The sequence below is a fragment of the Stegodyphus dumicola genome, chromosome 9, assembly GCF_044657685.1.
Source record: "Stegodyphus dumicola isolate Sdum_Otavi_A_Nest chromosome 9, ASM4465768v1".
Lineage (NCBI taxonomy): Eukaryota > Metazoa > Arthropoda > Arachnida > Araneae > Eresidae > Stegodyphus > Stegodyphus dumicola.
This window is the reverse complement of record NC_140776.1, coordinates 125,113,934-125,129,218: the sequence shown is the minus strand read 5'-3', so window position 1 is coordinate 125,129,218 and position 15,285 is coordinate 125,113,934. Positions and strand designations below refer to the sequence as shown.

The window sequence follows — 15,285 nt, the reverse complement described above, 5'->3', positions numbered from 1 at the left end:
TTGCAGATTATATTTTGATGTGCTTATGAAACTATATAGTATACCAGATTTTTCGAATGCTAACATAAAATCACAGTTTCAGGAAATAATACCAAAATTTTGCTTTAAGCATTGTTATTTCAGACTGTTATCACTCTTACTTTTATTATGATTTATGTGCAAAAGAGGTTGTTACCAGTCTGAAACTCAAATATCTATATGTATGCATGTTCCTTGCACTGTGGGAAAAAAGCGGCACCTACAGCCACCTAATTTTTCTCCACGCAGAATATGTCCATATGAATATGTGCATCTTAAATTTCAAATTTGCTTTTCAATTTTTTCTTACTGTGTATAAATTTAATGAATTTCTGATTAATATACTCAGTGATGTAAAAGCCAGAAGTGGTAACACTTTTCGAAACGAAACATTTTCATCTCCGCCGTACGAGAGTGTTGCCATTCGGCAATATGTAAGACACTTATCTTTCAGTTTTAATCAACAAACTCGGCTACCTGAAAGCAATATATTGTCATTGCGCGAAATAAAATACTTTTATTCACTCAACCCACAGCATATTACCATTCATTACAATGCTAAAATACAATGCTGTCAGTTAAAATTGCAACACCATGAATGAAGGAAAGCAAATATAAGAAAAGATATTTATCGCATGTAAACAGTATGGCATGAAGACAAAATGATTAAATTTGTAAGCATTTTAGAGGTTTACAGGAGTGCAAAATTAGTAGAAACAGCTGCCACCGTTGGCAACTAAAACGACCCTTACCCCATTATGCATGGTTTCAAACTGGGCTTGGATGATAGAAATGGGCAACTCAAACCATGTTGCTTCAAGTCTATGGCACACTTCATCAACCGTATTAGCTGGAGAGGCATGGAAGGCCAGTCTCTCAGCAGCCTATGATCAGATGTTTTCAACGAGTGACAAATCTGGAGATCGTGCAGGCTAGGGCAACAACCGAATACCATGTGTATCAAGGAAAGTCAGAACACGACGTGCAACATGTGATCTTGCTTTATCTTGTTGGAACATGGCGTTTGTGGGCCTTCAAGATAGAGCACAACACTGGACGTAAATGTCAGAAATATACTCATCTGCGTTCAAATTACCGTTGATCTGAACTAGAGGTATGTGCCTCGTGTAACCCAATGGCTGCCCAAACCATCACACCAGGTGCAGGGCCACTACGCCAATATCGAATGCGAGCCAGGCTGACAGCCTCAAAGTGGATTAAGTGTGGAAACAAACTGATCGTAATGTACTGGAATTGCAGTGACCTTTCCAGTACATTTTGTTGTTTTAGAACTTTATAGAAAACTAATGAGAGGATTATATATTACAATTTCTTGAAAGTAAAAAGTACATTTTATTTCAATTGCAGTTAAATAATAGTATCCCCACACACTAAACAGTCTACTAAATGTTAGTAACGCTGGTTCATTTAATGCTTAATCTTTAGAGGCTGAATAGAGTTTTCTTTATGAGCAAGGTGAACTTAAAATTTTCCTTGTAAATTAGATAATGATGATGAGATTTAAGATGAGACTCTTCACATTAATATTGGCAATGAGAACTAATGAATATTTAAAAGTTCAAGTTATTGAGTCTTAATAAATGTCATAATAAAATAACAATATGGTTAACAAATATTAAGCGCTTACATTTCTTAAAACTTCTTTTGATCGAAAAAAATAGTATACAATCTAAGATCTGGACGTCCAATATCCGGAATAATGTAAAATCCAGACCTCAAAGCTACCACCAACTTTCTTTAATTTTTTTTTAAGTGTACATTATGCATGCGCATTTGATCCCCGTCCCCCCCCGCGAATGTGCAGAGTCCCGATTCTTAATTTCACTTCGGCACTAAATAAAATACTTCGTTATTGAAGAAACAATCATTTTAGCATAATTTTGTATGATCAATGATTTGGCTCCGTAGCTGCGTATCTGCTTGGCATACATCTCAAACCGAAACATTCTACATAGATACATCGTTGATTTTACACCTACTAATATTTTATATACCTGATGCCAAACTTGGCGATTCACTATTTATTAGATTTTCCTTTCATCACCGCATGTTTATCGACACAAGACAACTCATGTAGGGAAGCTTGAAAAAAAATTTTTTTATATTAGTAATTAAATAAGAAAGAGTATGGTAACCTTTTATGTTGACATTACCACTTGGCGATGATTACAGATTTAAGGCTAATGTGCTAAGAAATGTTGACAGGAAAACAAATTCTTTCCATATGCTAAAAATAAATTTTGTTAATGATAATCATAGGCAAAAAGAATACATTTAGTGGTACATTTATTTAAATTTATTTTTTAGTGATCACATTTATTTAAATTAAGAATAACTGATTTGTTATTCACATAAGCCCAGAACCGGCGCCAGAGCTCGTATGGCAGCATCGAGTGGCAGAATTTAGGGAAGACAAATGGAGGCACTTGGTAGCAAGAATTTAGGACCCACAGAGACTGCAACAGGCGGTAAGATTTCTAGCATCAGCCCTCAATAAGCCTTAAGTATATGTGGAAATTTATTTATTCAGGACTCAAATAAGCCTTAAGCATATGCAAGGAATAGGCGTAACTACAATAAATAACTAAACTAATACAATTTAGGCTTAATTGTCTCAGTGCACAACAGAAGCAAGATAAAATTTATCCGAACAACTTGTCTTTAGTAGCTAATCTCATGATACATAGCCAAAAATGTATACTGACGAATGATAGCGGCGAATCTGAAGGTTTTCGGATATCGCAAACCAAAGGTGAAATTTTCTAATTAACGGTTAGTAGACTACTCACACTTCAATAAGGCATTGGTTTTTTAGCATAAAAATTAATTAACAAAAATAGAATAGCTGAGTACATTAAAATTAAATTATTAATTACAGTGGTACCTCGACATACGAGTTTAATTCATTTTGACACCTTGCTCATATGTCAAATTGCTCGTATCTCAAAACAATTTTCACCATGGAAATTAATTGAAATGCCATTAATCCGTTCCAGCTCTCAAAATACCACCTCAGTTGTTTTTGAATAATAAAATTGCATTTACAAGAAGAAACATTTATTTATAAATAACAAATACATATTCTATTAAAGCATAATTAAAAGAAAAAGTGAAGTGCTTAATTTTCGTCACTTGTCTTCTCTTTTTTCGTCACGCTTTGCTCATTTCCCCCTGCAGATCGTTTCAAAAAACTGTCCAAGGAGGTTTGTTTCTTCCTCCCATTCAGGATATTGCGGAAATGAGTTAGGCAAGTTTCGCTGAACAACTCCAATGCACGAGCAGTTGCAAATATTTCGGGGTGATTTTTATCCACGAACTCCACAACTTTCTCCCACATTCCCAAGATCTCCTTTATATCTCTTGTAGGGATAACCTCCTCTTCAAAACTAATTTTTCGTTGAACCACTGTATCCTGCTGCGAATGTAGATCTTGTAACTCCTCGGTTGTCAGTTCCTGAGACTGTTCTCCTCGATGAGTTCGTTCACATCTCTCTCATCCACCTTCAAACCCATGGATTTTCTCAGAGAAACAAGTCTAGTCTGAGCTGGGAGAAACTGTTAGACGCTGCATGCGACACCAACATGCGCGCGCATGTAGCGGTCGTGTGCGATTCCTCGTATCTCAAATCTTGCTCTCATCTCAAAGCAAAATATCGCTCACTCGACGGCTCGTATCTCAAAACACTCGTATACTATTAGGGCACTCGTATATCGAGGTACCACTGTAGTTGATTCAATAATACTTATCAATCTGAGAGAAAAATAACATTTTCAATATTTTTTTAACATTTCAATGTTCATTGCCATTTTTTATACACAATGTACATCTCTAATTTTTTCATTCTTATTTTTTTTTTTTTTTTTTTTCAGAATGATATATTAGGACTGAATGCTTTGGAATTTCTTGGCCTTAAATATGAAAATTTTCAGTAACAACCTCTGACTAATAATTGAGCCTCATGAAAATTTCATTCTTAAAAGGATTTTGAATAATGCAGCATGAATTATCAAGAAACCAATTTCATTCTCAAAAGAAGAAATTATGGAAACAATTATATATATACAGCTAAACCCCATTATAATGAATCTTTAAGGGGCTCAAAGTCTGATACAGTATATCTGATGTTCCCTATATTTGATCCCATAATAAAATTAGATTATCTCCTAAACTGGCTGATGAATCACAAAAGAATTCATTTGCCTTATCATATCTACCAAAAGAGGTGAATAATAACTCTGTTTTTTAAAAGATTAAGTATTAATTACTATTAAACATAATTATTAAATTTTTAGCACCAGAAGTGCTATTAGTCTCAAACTTCACATCTTGACTACATGTGAAAGTGTTACCAACATGCATTATTTTTAAAGAAATAATACAGTGAATATAAAATATATATGGCAAAATTTAACACTTTACTAGAAATTCTAATCTAATATAGTGTAATATTACAATCAATTCACTTTTGAAATATGATAACCATTTACTTATACCATGGCTGTTAAAATCTTTTTAACTTCTATGCACGAATTTATTGCCATTTCATGAAATATAAAATATTTAATTTTTCTTTTAAATTTAATCTGCCTGTTAGTGGTTAAAAAAATAAGTGATTTAAAAGCCCTAAATACAGTTCTTTCTTTTATTAATTATCAGCAGGACCCACAGAATTACACTCGCTGGATTTATTAAAAGCATTTTATATGTTTCTCTTTCTTTTTTATAGTAACTGTTTAAGCACCTAGCCATGCCAGCAACTAATTATTGGAAAACTGAAAACAACAACAAAAGTGAGATTTGAGAATAATGGCTTCAGAGTTAAAAAAATTATGGCAACACTTAACACTGTATCCATAATTCTAGAAATATGCTGTTTTTAAAACTTTTTGGGTTTTGTTGTTAAATTTGAATATATGACAATGCTTAACACTATATTTAGAATTTTCAACATATTATGTGTTTAAAAATTTTGTGATTTTGTTGTTGAATTTGATGCAGCATAAGTGTGAAGAAAGTGATGTTTATTAATAAAGAGGCAGAAATGTAGTGTCAGCAGGAGAGAGTCCAAGAGTAGACTGATAAAATGCGAGCTCAGCGAGAGCAAAAGAACCTTATAAGGTATTTTCTCCCTCCTTTCCACGTGCCTTCATGGTGTAGCTGGAAGCACATCCCAACATGTAATCAGAAGGTCCAGAGTGATGGACGATAATTCATCACCACCAGGATTTGGCTATTGCACTCCCTCATCCTCAGTCACCCTTTAAAAGGGGAGTATATAAGGTACTTTCTCTCTTCTTTTCATGAGTTTTCATGATGTAACTTTGCATGAGTCTTCATGAGCATATCTGACGCATAATCATGAGGTTCAGAGTTCAAATCACATAAGGGCATTGCATATTTTTCAAGTTTCCTGCATTAATATAACCAAATTACTCTACAACCTTTAATAAATTCTTTAGTGTGACATTAAAATCTGAATTTTTTCTTTTCTTTCTTTCATAATATTTTTTAATGAGTGCTGTTTTTCTCTATACTATCAATGTCTGACCGCCCCTTTTTTAAAGTTTCACTATACGTTTATAATTACACATGATAAATTACTTGGCATAAAAAAATTATGCTTTATATCTTTTCCTCAAAATGCACATCTTCCTCTAGAATACACATTTATTATTATAAATAATCAATTTCCTGATGCAGGAGAGGAAGAAGTGGGCATGACACCAGAACTTCATGAAATGGGTCTCATAGTTATAGTTTCACTGCACTAATTGTACAGTTCTGTCCCAATTTTGAATGAGTACACTTCTGACACACAGATCCAGAAAGATTCTCTCACTACAGTCAGATGATTCACTCTGGAACTGATTCAAATAACTAATTCAATTTACTGAGTAAATGAAAAGCATACTTCAAAATGGAAGGGTAGTTCTTTTACAGTTCATACACAGCTCTTGCTGGAAGCATATTAGGAACAGAAATATGCTATTTGTTTGTAAACTGATCCACTTTACTAAGCAAGCAAATGTCTGGTTCATGAAAAAAGAACAGAGCTCTCTTAAGAGTTCACCCACCAAGAGCTCTTGTTCAAATTGTGCTAAGAAAGTTTGATTCCCATTTTATTCTCATAATTTTTATCATTTTCCAACTTTTTGAAAAAGAAATTTAATTCTATAATTCTGTTGATAGTTCTATGTAGATAAGAGGTTTTAGGGAATCTCAAAACTACAGTTGAAAGAAATTAGGTCAAGGCATTAGCATATAATTGAGTCAATTTTTCCCCATTTCAATGTCTATTCGATTCTTTTCACTTCTTGCTTTGATCTCGCTAACCATTTTCAATCCCAGTGCATGATCCATTCTTTATACTCTTCACTCCATCTCTGCTAGCTGCTCTTGATTCACCCTGATTCCCAGTGTTTTTCCTCAAGACTATTTTTAGTGAGCAGTAAGTGTTAGAAAAGAATAGATTCAGTTCAATAAGCAAATGATTCTGATTTGATTCCACAGAAGCACAGTTTTGCCTATCTCTATCGCCCACCCTTTCCTTTACTATCAAGGTACTCAAAAAGGACTTTTGACTAGCCAGTATTTTAAATGCACCTATACACACACAAGAACAAATATGCATGCCTTCTCTAGGATTGAAACTGAAGATCACCATATGATATTTATCACTGCTAACCACTATATCAATAAAGGCAGCCATTTTTGTGACACCATATCATTATCTACAGTTTGCATGCCTTAATTTTTCCAAGAACTAGGTGTCATATCAGTTTCCAGGAACTCAATGCCTTAAAGAGTCTTGTTCAGAATGCAGAAAAAAGTGAGAGGAGAAGATAAAGGAACAGTTATAAGGTATTTTCTTATTATATAATTTTAAGTTAGTAATTTTTCAGTAAAACCTGCAAAAGTTCCAGAAAAGAATATGAAAAATACAAAAAAGAAAGCTTCAGTCAAAGATATCCATAAAGTTTGTAATACAGTCAAAAGTCGTTAATCCGGACTCGTCGGGACTTCGGCGATTCCGGATTATCGATTTTTCCGGATTATAGATCATCAGTTTAAATCTGGTAAGATGGCATGCAGAAATTCTAAAATTAAAAATATGAAACTGTAATTTATGAAATAAAGAACAATTATGATCTAAAGGGTATCAAAATTTACAAAAAAAAAAAAAAAAGCTTAATATTTATTTGTTTACTTTATTAAACATTTCTTTCAATGTAAGTTGTTTAAGTTGCTTCGTTTTATGTGATAATACTTTCTCTTTAATTCTATAAACAGACATAATTTTTTGTTCAGTTACAAAGTTCCGCTGTTCAAGTCCCATTAATTGCTGTGCCGAGAATACCGACTAACTTGTCAATCGAAATTTTTTTCGTTTTCACTATCCTCTCTGTCACATTCTTCATGTCTTGCAGCAATTCCACTTTTTGTTTGATGGACATCGAAACATACTTTCGTTTTCTACGATCCTTTGGGAGCTCCAGATTCGGAAATTCTATTTGACATAATCGAAAGTTCAAGTTTACTTTTATAGTATTGCTCTTACAGTCTGCAAAAAATAATAAGCCGGATCCAATTCAAAAATTAAGGAACAACGCAATCATCAACATTAACTGAAATAGATAATTAGATAATTTTACCTTATACCGTTCGTTATACATAAAACGCGCACGCGAAAACATATTCTGCGCTTGCGCACACGCAGTCGTAAGAGGTCTTACGCGCACGCGTAAACGCCTATGCGCATGTGTCAACGCGGCGCATGCGCAGAAAGTTTTTAACTTTAAGGTCTGGATTATGGGTGTCCGAATTAACGACTTTTGACTGTATCCAACTTTTGTAGTTTGAAGATTTGCTCTAGCTATATAAAATAATATTAAATATACACACAGTCTACAAAAGTCCTTACCCATCCTTTACTTTCACAACCATTCTTTGTAGAAACATTCTTCCAATTACAAATATATTTTAAATGATGATAACATTCATGCTTTGGTAATTTTAAATGAAAAAAAAAAAAAAAAAGAAATCCGGTTTTAAAAAAACTGCAAAATCTAATTTTTATATGATACTTTGATTCTTACATTTATATTTAATAAAATTTTATACTCATTATGGGAAAAAATGACTCCCAAAACATAAAAATTGACTTAGTTATTTAAATTCAAATTTTGGTATATCTGATGTCAATTTCAACTTGCTTTGAAAGGTCACCTAATAATTAAGTTAGAATAATTCAAGGTTAATTTTTTCCCCTGAAAATGGCCATTCAAAGATACCACTGTTGTGATAATAGAATTTTCACCTAAGTAATTTTTAAACACAATAAACATATTATTGCTATGAAGTTTTATTCTTTTTAAATCATAAAAAACATTTTCCATTAAATTGGAAATATTTTAAATTTTTTATTCATGAAAATAATGTTACAAGTTTGCTACATGCCAATACTCAAGTCTGTGATTGTTTTTTTAGAGAAAACTCAATTTACAAGATTCTGTGAGTAAGACTTCCTTTTTCAAGTGAATTATTGATCAATACTTTTCATGGCAATATGCACAATTACTTAATAGTTTGACATCAGAAATCTTTTTCTGAATTGGTATTTTAAGTTATACATAAACGGAAAAAATTCATTTTGCGATTTGTATACAATGCCTAATATGACCCCTATTTTTAAAATAAAATATCTCGGCCAGTTTTTGCTGTATGAGAGTCACAGCTTTTTTTTTTAATTTCATTTTTTATAAATGAGTATAAAATTTTTGTAAACATAAATATAGGGAACTGGGGGATAAAATGTAAGGTTTCCTAATTTCTACAAAATTGATTAAAAAATTCTAAAATATGAATCTTTGCATCATTTAAAACATTTTTGTAACTACAAGTATGTATTTATGATCAATGGTTGTGAAAATAAAGGCCACTTTGTGACTTTTGTAAACATTTTGGATAAGCAAGGGGAAGAGACCAAAAGGTTAATCTGCTATATCCAAGAATTATACACTAGGTTTGCTACAGCAGGTTTGACTGTATATATACACTCACGTTTGTGAAAATTGCAACACCATGAAGGCGAGTGAGCTGAAAGTTTCAGGAAATGCAAAGTAGCGCATGATATGCAAATGATTAGAATTGCAAATCCGTAGCGCATGCGTATGCTGAGCAGCGCCCTCTGAACGGCTGATGGATCCGAATAAATAGACGGCTGTAGCGAGGCGTGTATGGTTATCGGTGGTTATCTGCTAGTGGTAAACGTTAACTCAATCTGTACTTATGCCTCGTCGACGAAAGAGAGCGAGATTTGAACAACTTACAGAGTTTGAACGAGGGAGAATCATCGGCCTTCGTGAAGCTGGATTGTCGTATCATGCAGTAGCCTCTCGTGTGCAGCGTAACAGCAGCACAGTGATGCGCGTTTGGAAGCAGTGGATGGACGAGTGTCGGACATCTTGGAAATCCGGGAGTGGACCCCGAAATGTGACGTCAGCTCGCGATGATAGACACCTGGTCCGCATGGCGCGTACGGACCGTACAGCTTCCTCTAGACAATTGGCAGCACTGTGGTCAATAGCTACAGGTGTTTCATTGTGTGCTTCATCAATTAGTAGATGTCTGCTGCAGTGTGGACTGCGCGCACGGACTCCTTTATACAGGATCCCCCTAACGCACGACCATCGCCGCCTGTGGCTACAATGGGCCAATCAGCATAGAGACTGGCGTGCTGATTGGCGGCATGTCGTGTTTTCTGACGAATCCCGCTTTAATTTGTGGTACCATGATGGCCGCATTCGTGTCAGACGCTATGCCGATGAACGCCACCTTCCGGAGTGCATTATCGAACGCCACAGTGGACGAACACCCGGAATTATGGTCTGGGGCGCCATAGCATATCATAGACGATCTCAATTGCTACGAATTGTGGGCAATCTGAACAGCAACCGGTATATCCGTGAAGTTCTACAGCCCGAAGCTGTTCCCTTCCTTCAAAGCTTGCCAGGCGCTGTATTTCAACAGGACAATGCCCGCCCTCATACTGCTCGGATTGTTAAATCCTTCTTTGCAGCGCAGCAGGTACAGCTTCTTCCTTGGCCTGCGTGTTCCCCGGATATGTCGCCAATTGAACATGTGTGGGATGTCATTGGTCGGCATCTTGCTTGTGATCCTCGTCCTGTTGCATCTGCAGACGAACTTTGGGTACGCGTACAAACGATATGGAATGCTCTTCCTCAGTCAGACATTCAAACTTTGTTTGACTCCATGCCACGTCGTGTAGCAGCACTTATTGCGGTGCGTGGTGACCACACAAAATACTGATTCTGATCTCTTGTTCTTGTTTGTTTGCTTTGAACATTTAATCATTTATTTGTACCACTACCACTCAACTGTGTATTAAATTGCATTCAATTATGACGATTCCTTCTTGGTGTTGCAATTTTCACAAACGTGAGTGTATATATATTTTATATATTTGCTAAAAAGACCAAATTTTTGAAAAAATATGTAATGTGCATTTTATGAATAAATATAAATACACTCAATAAAAGAATAATTTTATATACTTATGCATATATAACATCTACATTTTGTTTCACTACTCTACAGTCTTTGGACATTTTTCTCATTTCCTCTTCATGACTAATATCAATTATTGACCTAATTTTGTCTTTTAAAAGAGACACATTGGTGCCACGCTTTGCAGATATTGGTACAATTGTATCAAAGTTTATCACAGAATTTGGCCTCATTTCTTCAAGAAGTTTTATTGCCCCCTCTGAAAATATAAAACAAAATATTAGGAAATTGAGTATACTCATATTTTAGTGTATCTGATTAAGAAATTTTTTTCACAACTCAAATAACATAAAACTCATCAAGATAGTTATTTCAATACAAAACCAATGTATCTTCAAAAAATTCTAAATGGATTTGAAGTGGCTTTCTTAACACATTAAACAGCAGATACAATTTTCCAATTTACCACAGTGACTGCGTATTTTACCTACAGGCTGTACCCCCTCCAGTCCACTATAAATGAATTAATACCTCATCAACTTTTTATAATATTTATTTGTGTAACAGGAGACCACTTACATGATTTTGATGATATTTTGTATTTCATCAAGATTTGATCACAAGTACACAACGGATTACAAAATGCTTCAAACATGTCATCATAACAGGCTAGTCACAGAGGCTACACAGTCATACTGAGATGAAAAACAAAAATGTAATGATGAGATGTCTCAAGATGTCTCCCTCAAGATGTCTTTCAAATACTTGTAATGGAGGTAAAAAATCAGTATCAGATCAATAATTTTCATCATTATGACAAAACAAATCAGACAAAATCACTCTCATCATCAGGATAAGAATCATTTGTGAGCATTAACATTTTATCCTTTACAGGTGTAATGATGCCACTGTCATTACAATGTTTCTCACAACCATCAAAATGTCCATTCACATAATTATCCTCATCTTCATTATCACTAAAAACATCTAATAAATTATCTGCCACAACTCTGGAAAGTATTTAAATTTCATTCAATTTCTTCCACTTTCTGAAAGTGGCCATTTCTAAAAGCGTGATGAATTTCATGATAGTAATTATATGAATTACCAAAATGCAATCAAAACTGGTAAAAAAGCAAAAACAAAACATGAAGATAATTGAGTTAAATACAATGACTATTTATACAGAGACCTCAATAGGTAAAGTAGACACAATATATCATTGCAGGAGGCATCCAAGACAGAATGTAGAAAACATGAATTATCATGTAAACCACCCTTAAATATGAGTAAACTCATGATTTGTCCACAGTGTGTTAAAACAGAATATATCAAATTCTTCCAGAAAGTGTATTATTGAAACCACACGCTTGTGACAAAATTTATAAACCATAAAAAATGAGTTTCAAAAGACTAGCCTCAACAGGAAGAACAATAGATTCCAGAAACTCAAACTTTACAGGAAAGGAAATAACATTCACAATGTTCTGATTTTGTTAATTTTAAAGATTGTCAACTGAAAGCTCAGAACTCTTTAGAAAATATTCTTATGGCACAAAATTTTAAAAATAATGAACAAAATTTTCAGAAAGTGCATATCTCTTGACTACTATGGAAGAAATACTCAAAATGGTACGGGGACATAAGATTTATCTTATTGTATGGGACACATTTTATTATTAACAATACTCATAAAAACATTGCTTTTGTTTTTTAGGCTTCATAAAAACAACTTTCTTTAGCTAGATAAAAAAGCAATTTTTTCATATTCTCTCTCCTGGTTCATTTAATTTACCACAATAAAATTCTCCTCAGTAACAATGGAATCAGATATTTCAAAATGTTTACACTATTCCAGAAGAGAATAATGATTTCTACAACACTATATAGAAAGGAAAAGTACACAACAGATAAGCAATACTTTGAGGCACAACATCAACATTTCTCAAACCTTTTTCAATTGGGGACCACTTTTATAAATTAAAATGCTCTGTAGACACCTTACTCTTGTCCTTTTCAAAAGTAATTTATTATCCTATATTACCACCAGTATACTTATATTTTAAAAATAGAATAAATTAAAATTCATTTAATTTTATATTGTTGCTAATCAATCAAGTTAATATAAATGATGCTGTATTTATTTGTAATAAATCAAGGCTATTCAGGTTTGAATAATATTTATCATATCAACTTAAAATTAAATAAATTTTGGCACTCATATTAATGACATAGATGAGCCTGCAGGTTCTTGCATGCTTGTTCTATGTTTGGATGTATGCCAGTAAGCTTAAATCTGAGACTGGCAGAGACATCAAATCAATTCTAGCTGTTTGTTTTTATTTCATTTAGCCATGAAAACTCTTTTTTGCAGGTAGGTATAAGCAAACTGTATTATAATTTTTACAACACCTCTGTACAGTTCACTAAATTCTGTTTTCACTGGTAATGAGGTCCAGAAATTAACCATATCTTCTGCTTGGAATTTCCTTTTAAGTCTGGTATCATTACAGAGTTCAATTAACAGTTATTCTTCATTTAATGACAGGTTCTTATTTTCAATATTGCAATTGATAGGATCAAGAACACATGAAAATTCATTATGTTTACCATCTGGAAAGTTAAATTTCAAACTGTGACTTCAGGGTTTTGAGGTATGAACATATGTCACCGAATAATTCTTTTTCCAATAGCAATACAATTTTCCACTACAAAAATATTATAAGTTCAGAAATTGATAAAAATGTCTCTGTTTTACACAGCTAACCCACAAACGAAACTTTCTCAAACCCCTTGAATTTCTCATAGGCAAATGATAACAAAGAATTACCTTGCAGAATGACAGTGTATTTAGCCACATCATCAAAACTTTACTAATTTTGTTCACAAACAACAGAACATTTTTGCAAATTTAGACAGGCCAGAAAGGTAGATTTTGAGAACCACACCTTGAGAAACGCTGTTTTACATGAATGACATAGCATTTTAATTTTATTGCAATGCCATTCATGACAATTTCTAGAAACATGAAATTTCTCTTCATTTCATCAAAAACAATTTAAAATGTTTTCAAAAACCATCACTTCTTTCCCTTTTTAATGAGAACGGGTATTAAAATTTCAAAATTAATATTATATTTTTCTGAATATGAAAATATAAATGCAGACAACAATCTCTGTTACAAAATATATATATTCATTTCAAAATACTGTAATAGCATGACAAAAAGAGTAATCGAGCAATAATAAGAAGTAATTAATATTGGATTGGTACCAAGTTGCCAATTTAGCAAATTCAAGCTGAGAACCAATCCTACGTCAGCCAGATCTACAGTAGTTTTTACAGTAATAAAAAAAGAGGGTACTAAGCATGGCATGCGATAAAAAAAAAAAAAAAAAATGATAAAAACTATTCCAGGAAATCACTTGTAATTTCTCCACATGTAAGGCAAATTATGTGATGCTGCAATTGGTACTTTGACATTCTCTATGTGTGACTAGGAAAGTCCCTAAACGTGCCAGAACCAACAGAATATTGTAATATTATAAAGACAATTTCTGGTAACATTTTAGTTACATGTAGTTAGCAATTTCACTGAAAGATTATTTCAGGAGATCTTACAATATTGATAAACCAAGATTGTATATGATGTTGACAAAATATTATTGGGCCTTAAACTATTGAGAAGAGTTATTAAAAAAGAAAATGTATCACAGAATATGTCTTTCCAAATAATAACACCATGTATCATGCAGTAGTGGATTTTTGATGGGGGTGAGGCAGAATGACTGCTCAGAGCACAGAATGTAAAGAGACACTGTGCAGAACAACTAAGATTATTAAAGAACACAGAAAAATGTTTTTGGACTAGCTTATCATTTTCATTGTATGTCATTTCATTATTTCAGTTTTATTTTATATTTTTATTTTAATTCTGACTATGCCTTTCCATTTCTTTTACATCCAGGCCTCTTTGGGTGATATTTTTATTGAAAATACACAGGAAAATAGTTTAATTCTCTCTTGAAACTGCTAAAATTTTGCGAAATAATATAATCTTCACTCCTATGGGTCAGCTGCCTACCTTGAAATGTAAAAAACCAGGAGCTTTTTGTGAGGAAACTGAGAAGTTTTCAAGCTGTGTGGTTACAGCATTTCTAAGGAACTCTGAACTGACTTTAATTTACTTAATGTATGTATTACTGAATGTACATATTACTTAATGTATGTTTAATAATGTATGGTTCAGATTATAGAACTACTTGTAATTTGATTCTGATGTAAAATATATTTTTAAGAAATGTTTTGTCAGAAAATATATTTTAATTGCCTATAAAGGATATGAATGCTTTATGACATATATTTTTGTTTTTGGACGTGTCAATGCGAGTAAAATGCTTGATGGAATTGAATAAACCTTGAAACCTGATGCCTATGTTCTTTGGTTTTTAATTGTGCACCGATTTTCAATTGGAAATAATGGCACCCAACATTTGTGCACAAACAGGTTTGTGTATGACAACGGATATTGTTAAATTAAAAGCTGCCAGAAAAATAACCTGAAATTAAAAAAGGGCATATGATATAAAAATATGGTAGAAGAACATTTTTTTTTTTGACTTGCTGATAAGCAAACTGGGTTAAAAGAAATTAATGAATATATATATATATATATATATACACTCACTTCCAAAAGCTAAGCACGGAGAGGAAAATAC

At 33.1% G+C, this 15,285-nt stretch overlaps 2 protein-coding genes across 6 annotated transcripts in view; one reads left to right on the top strand and one right to left on the bottom strand.

Moving 5' to 3' along the window:
- LOC118196857 (2-amino-3-carboxymuconate-6-semialdehyde decarboxylase-like) overlaps positions 1-4,748 on the top strand; it is a 31,975-nt gene extending 27,227 nt beyond the window's left edge. For 2 of the 4 annotated variants that reach the window (XM_035368343.2, XM_085824056.1), the window contains 2 exons: positions 2,401-2,507; positions 3,910-4,748. In XM_035368343.2, coding sequence (XP_035224234.1) covers positions 2,401-2,472 — 72 coding nt within the window. In that variant the 3' untranslated portion in view covers positions 2,473-2,507; positions 3,910-4,748. Of the gene's footprint in view, positions 1-2,395; positions 2,508-3,909 lie in introns of all 4 variants that reach the window. The other 2 variants (XR_004759470.2, XM_035368344.2) reach the window with 2 other exon arrangements.
- A 5,841-nt stretch (positions 4,749-10,589) lies between these two features.
- Positions 10,590-15,285, bottom strand: part of LOC118189531 (GTP-binding protein 10) — an 85,048-nt gene continuing 80,352 nt past the window's right edge. For both annotated transcript variants that reach the window (XM_085824054.1, XM_085824055.1), the window contains exon 9: positions 10,590-10,826. In XM_085824054.1, the coding sequence (XP_085680180.1) occupies positions 10,615-10,826 (212 nt within the window). In that variant the 3' untranslated portion in view covers positions 10,590-10,614. The remainder of the gene's footprint in view (positions 10,827-15,285) is intronic.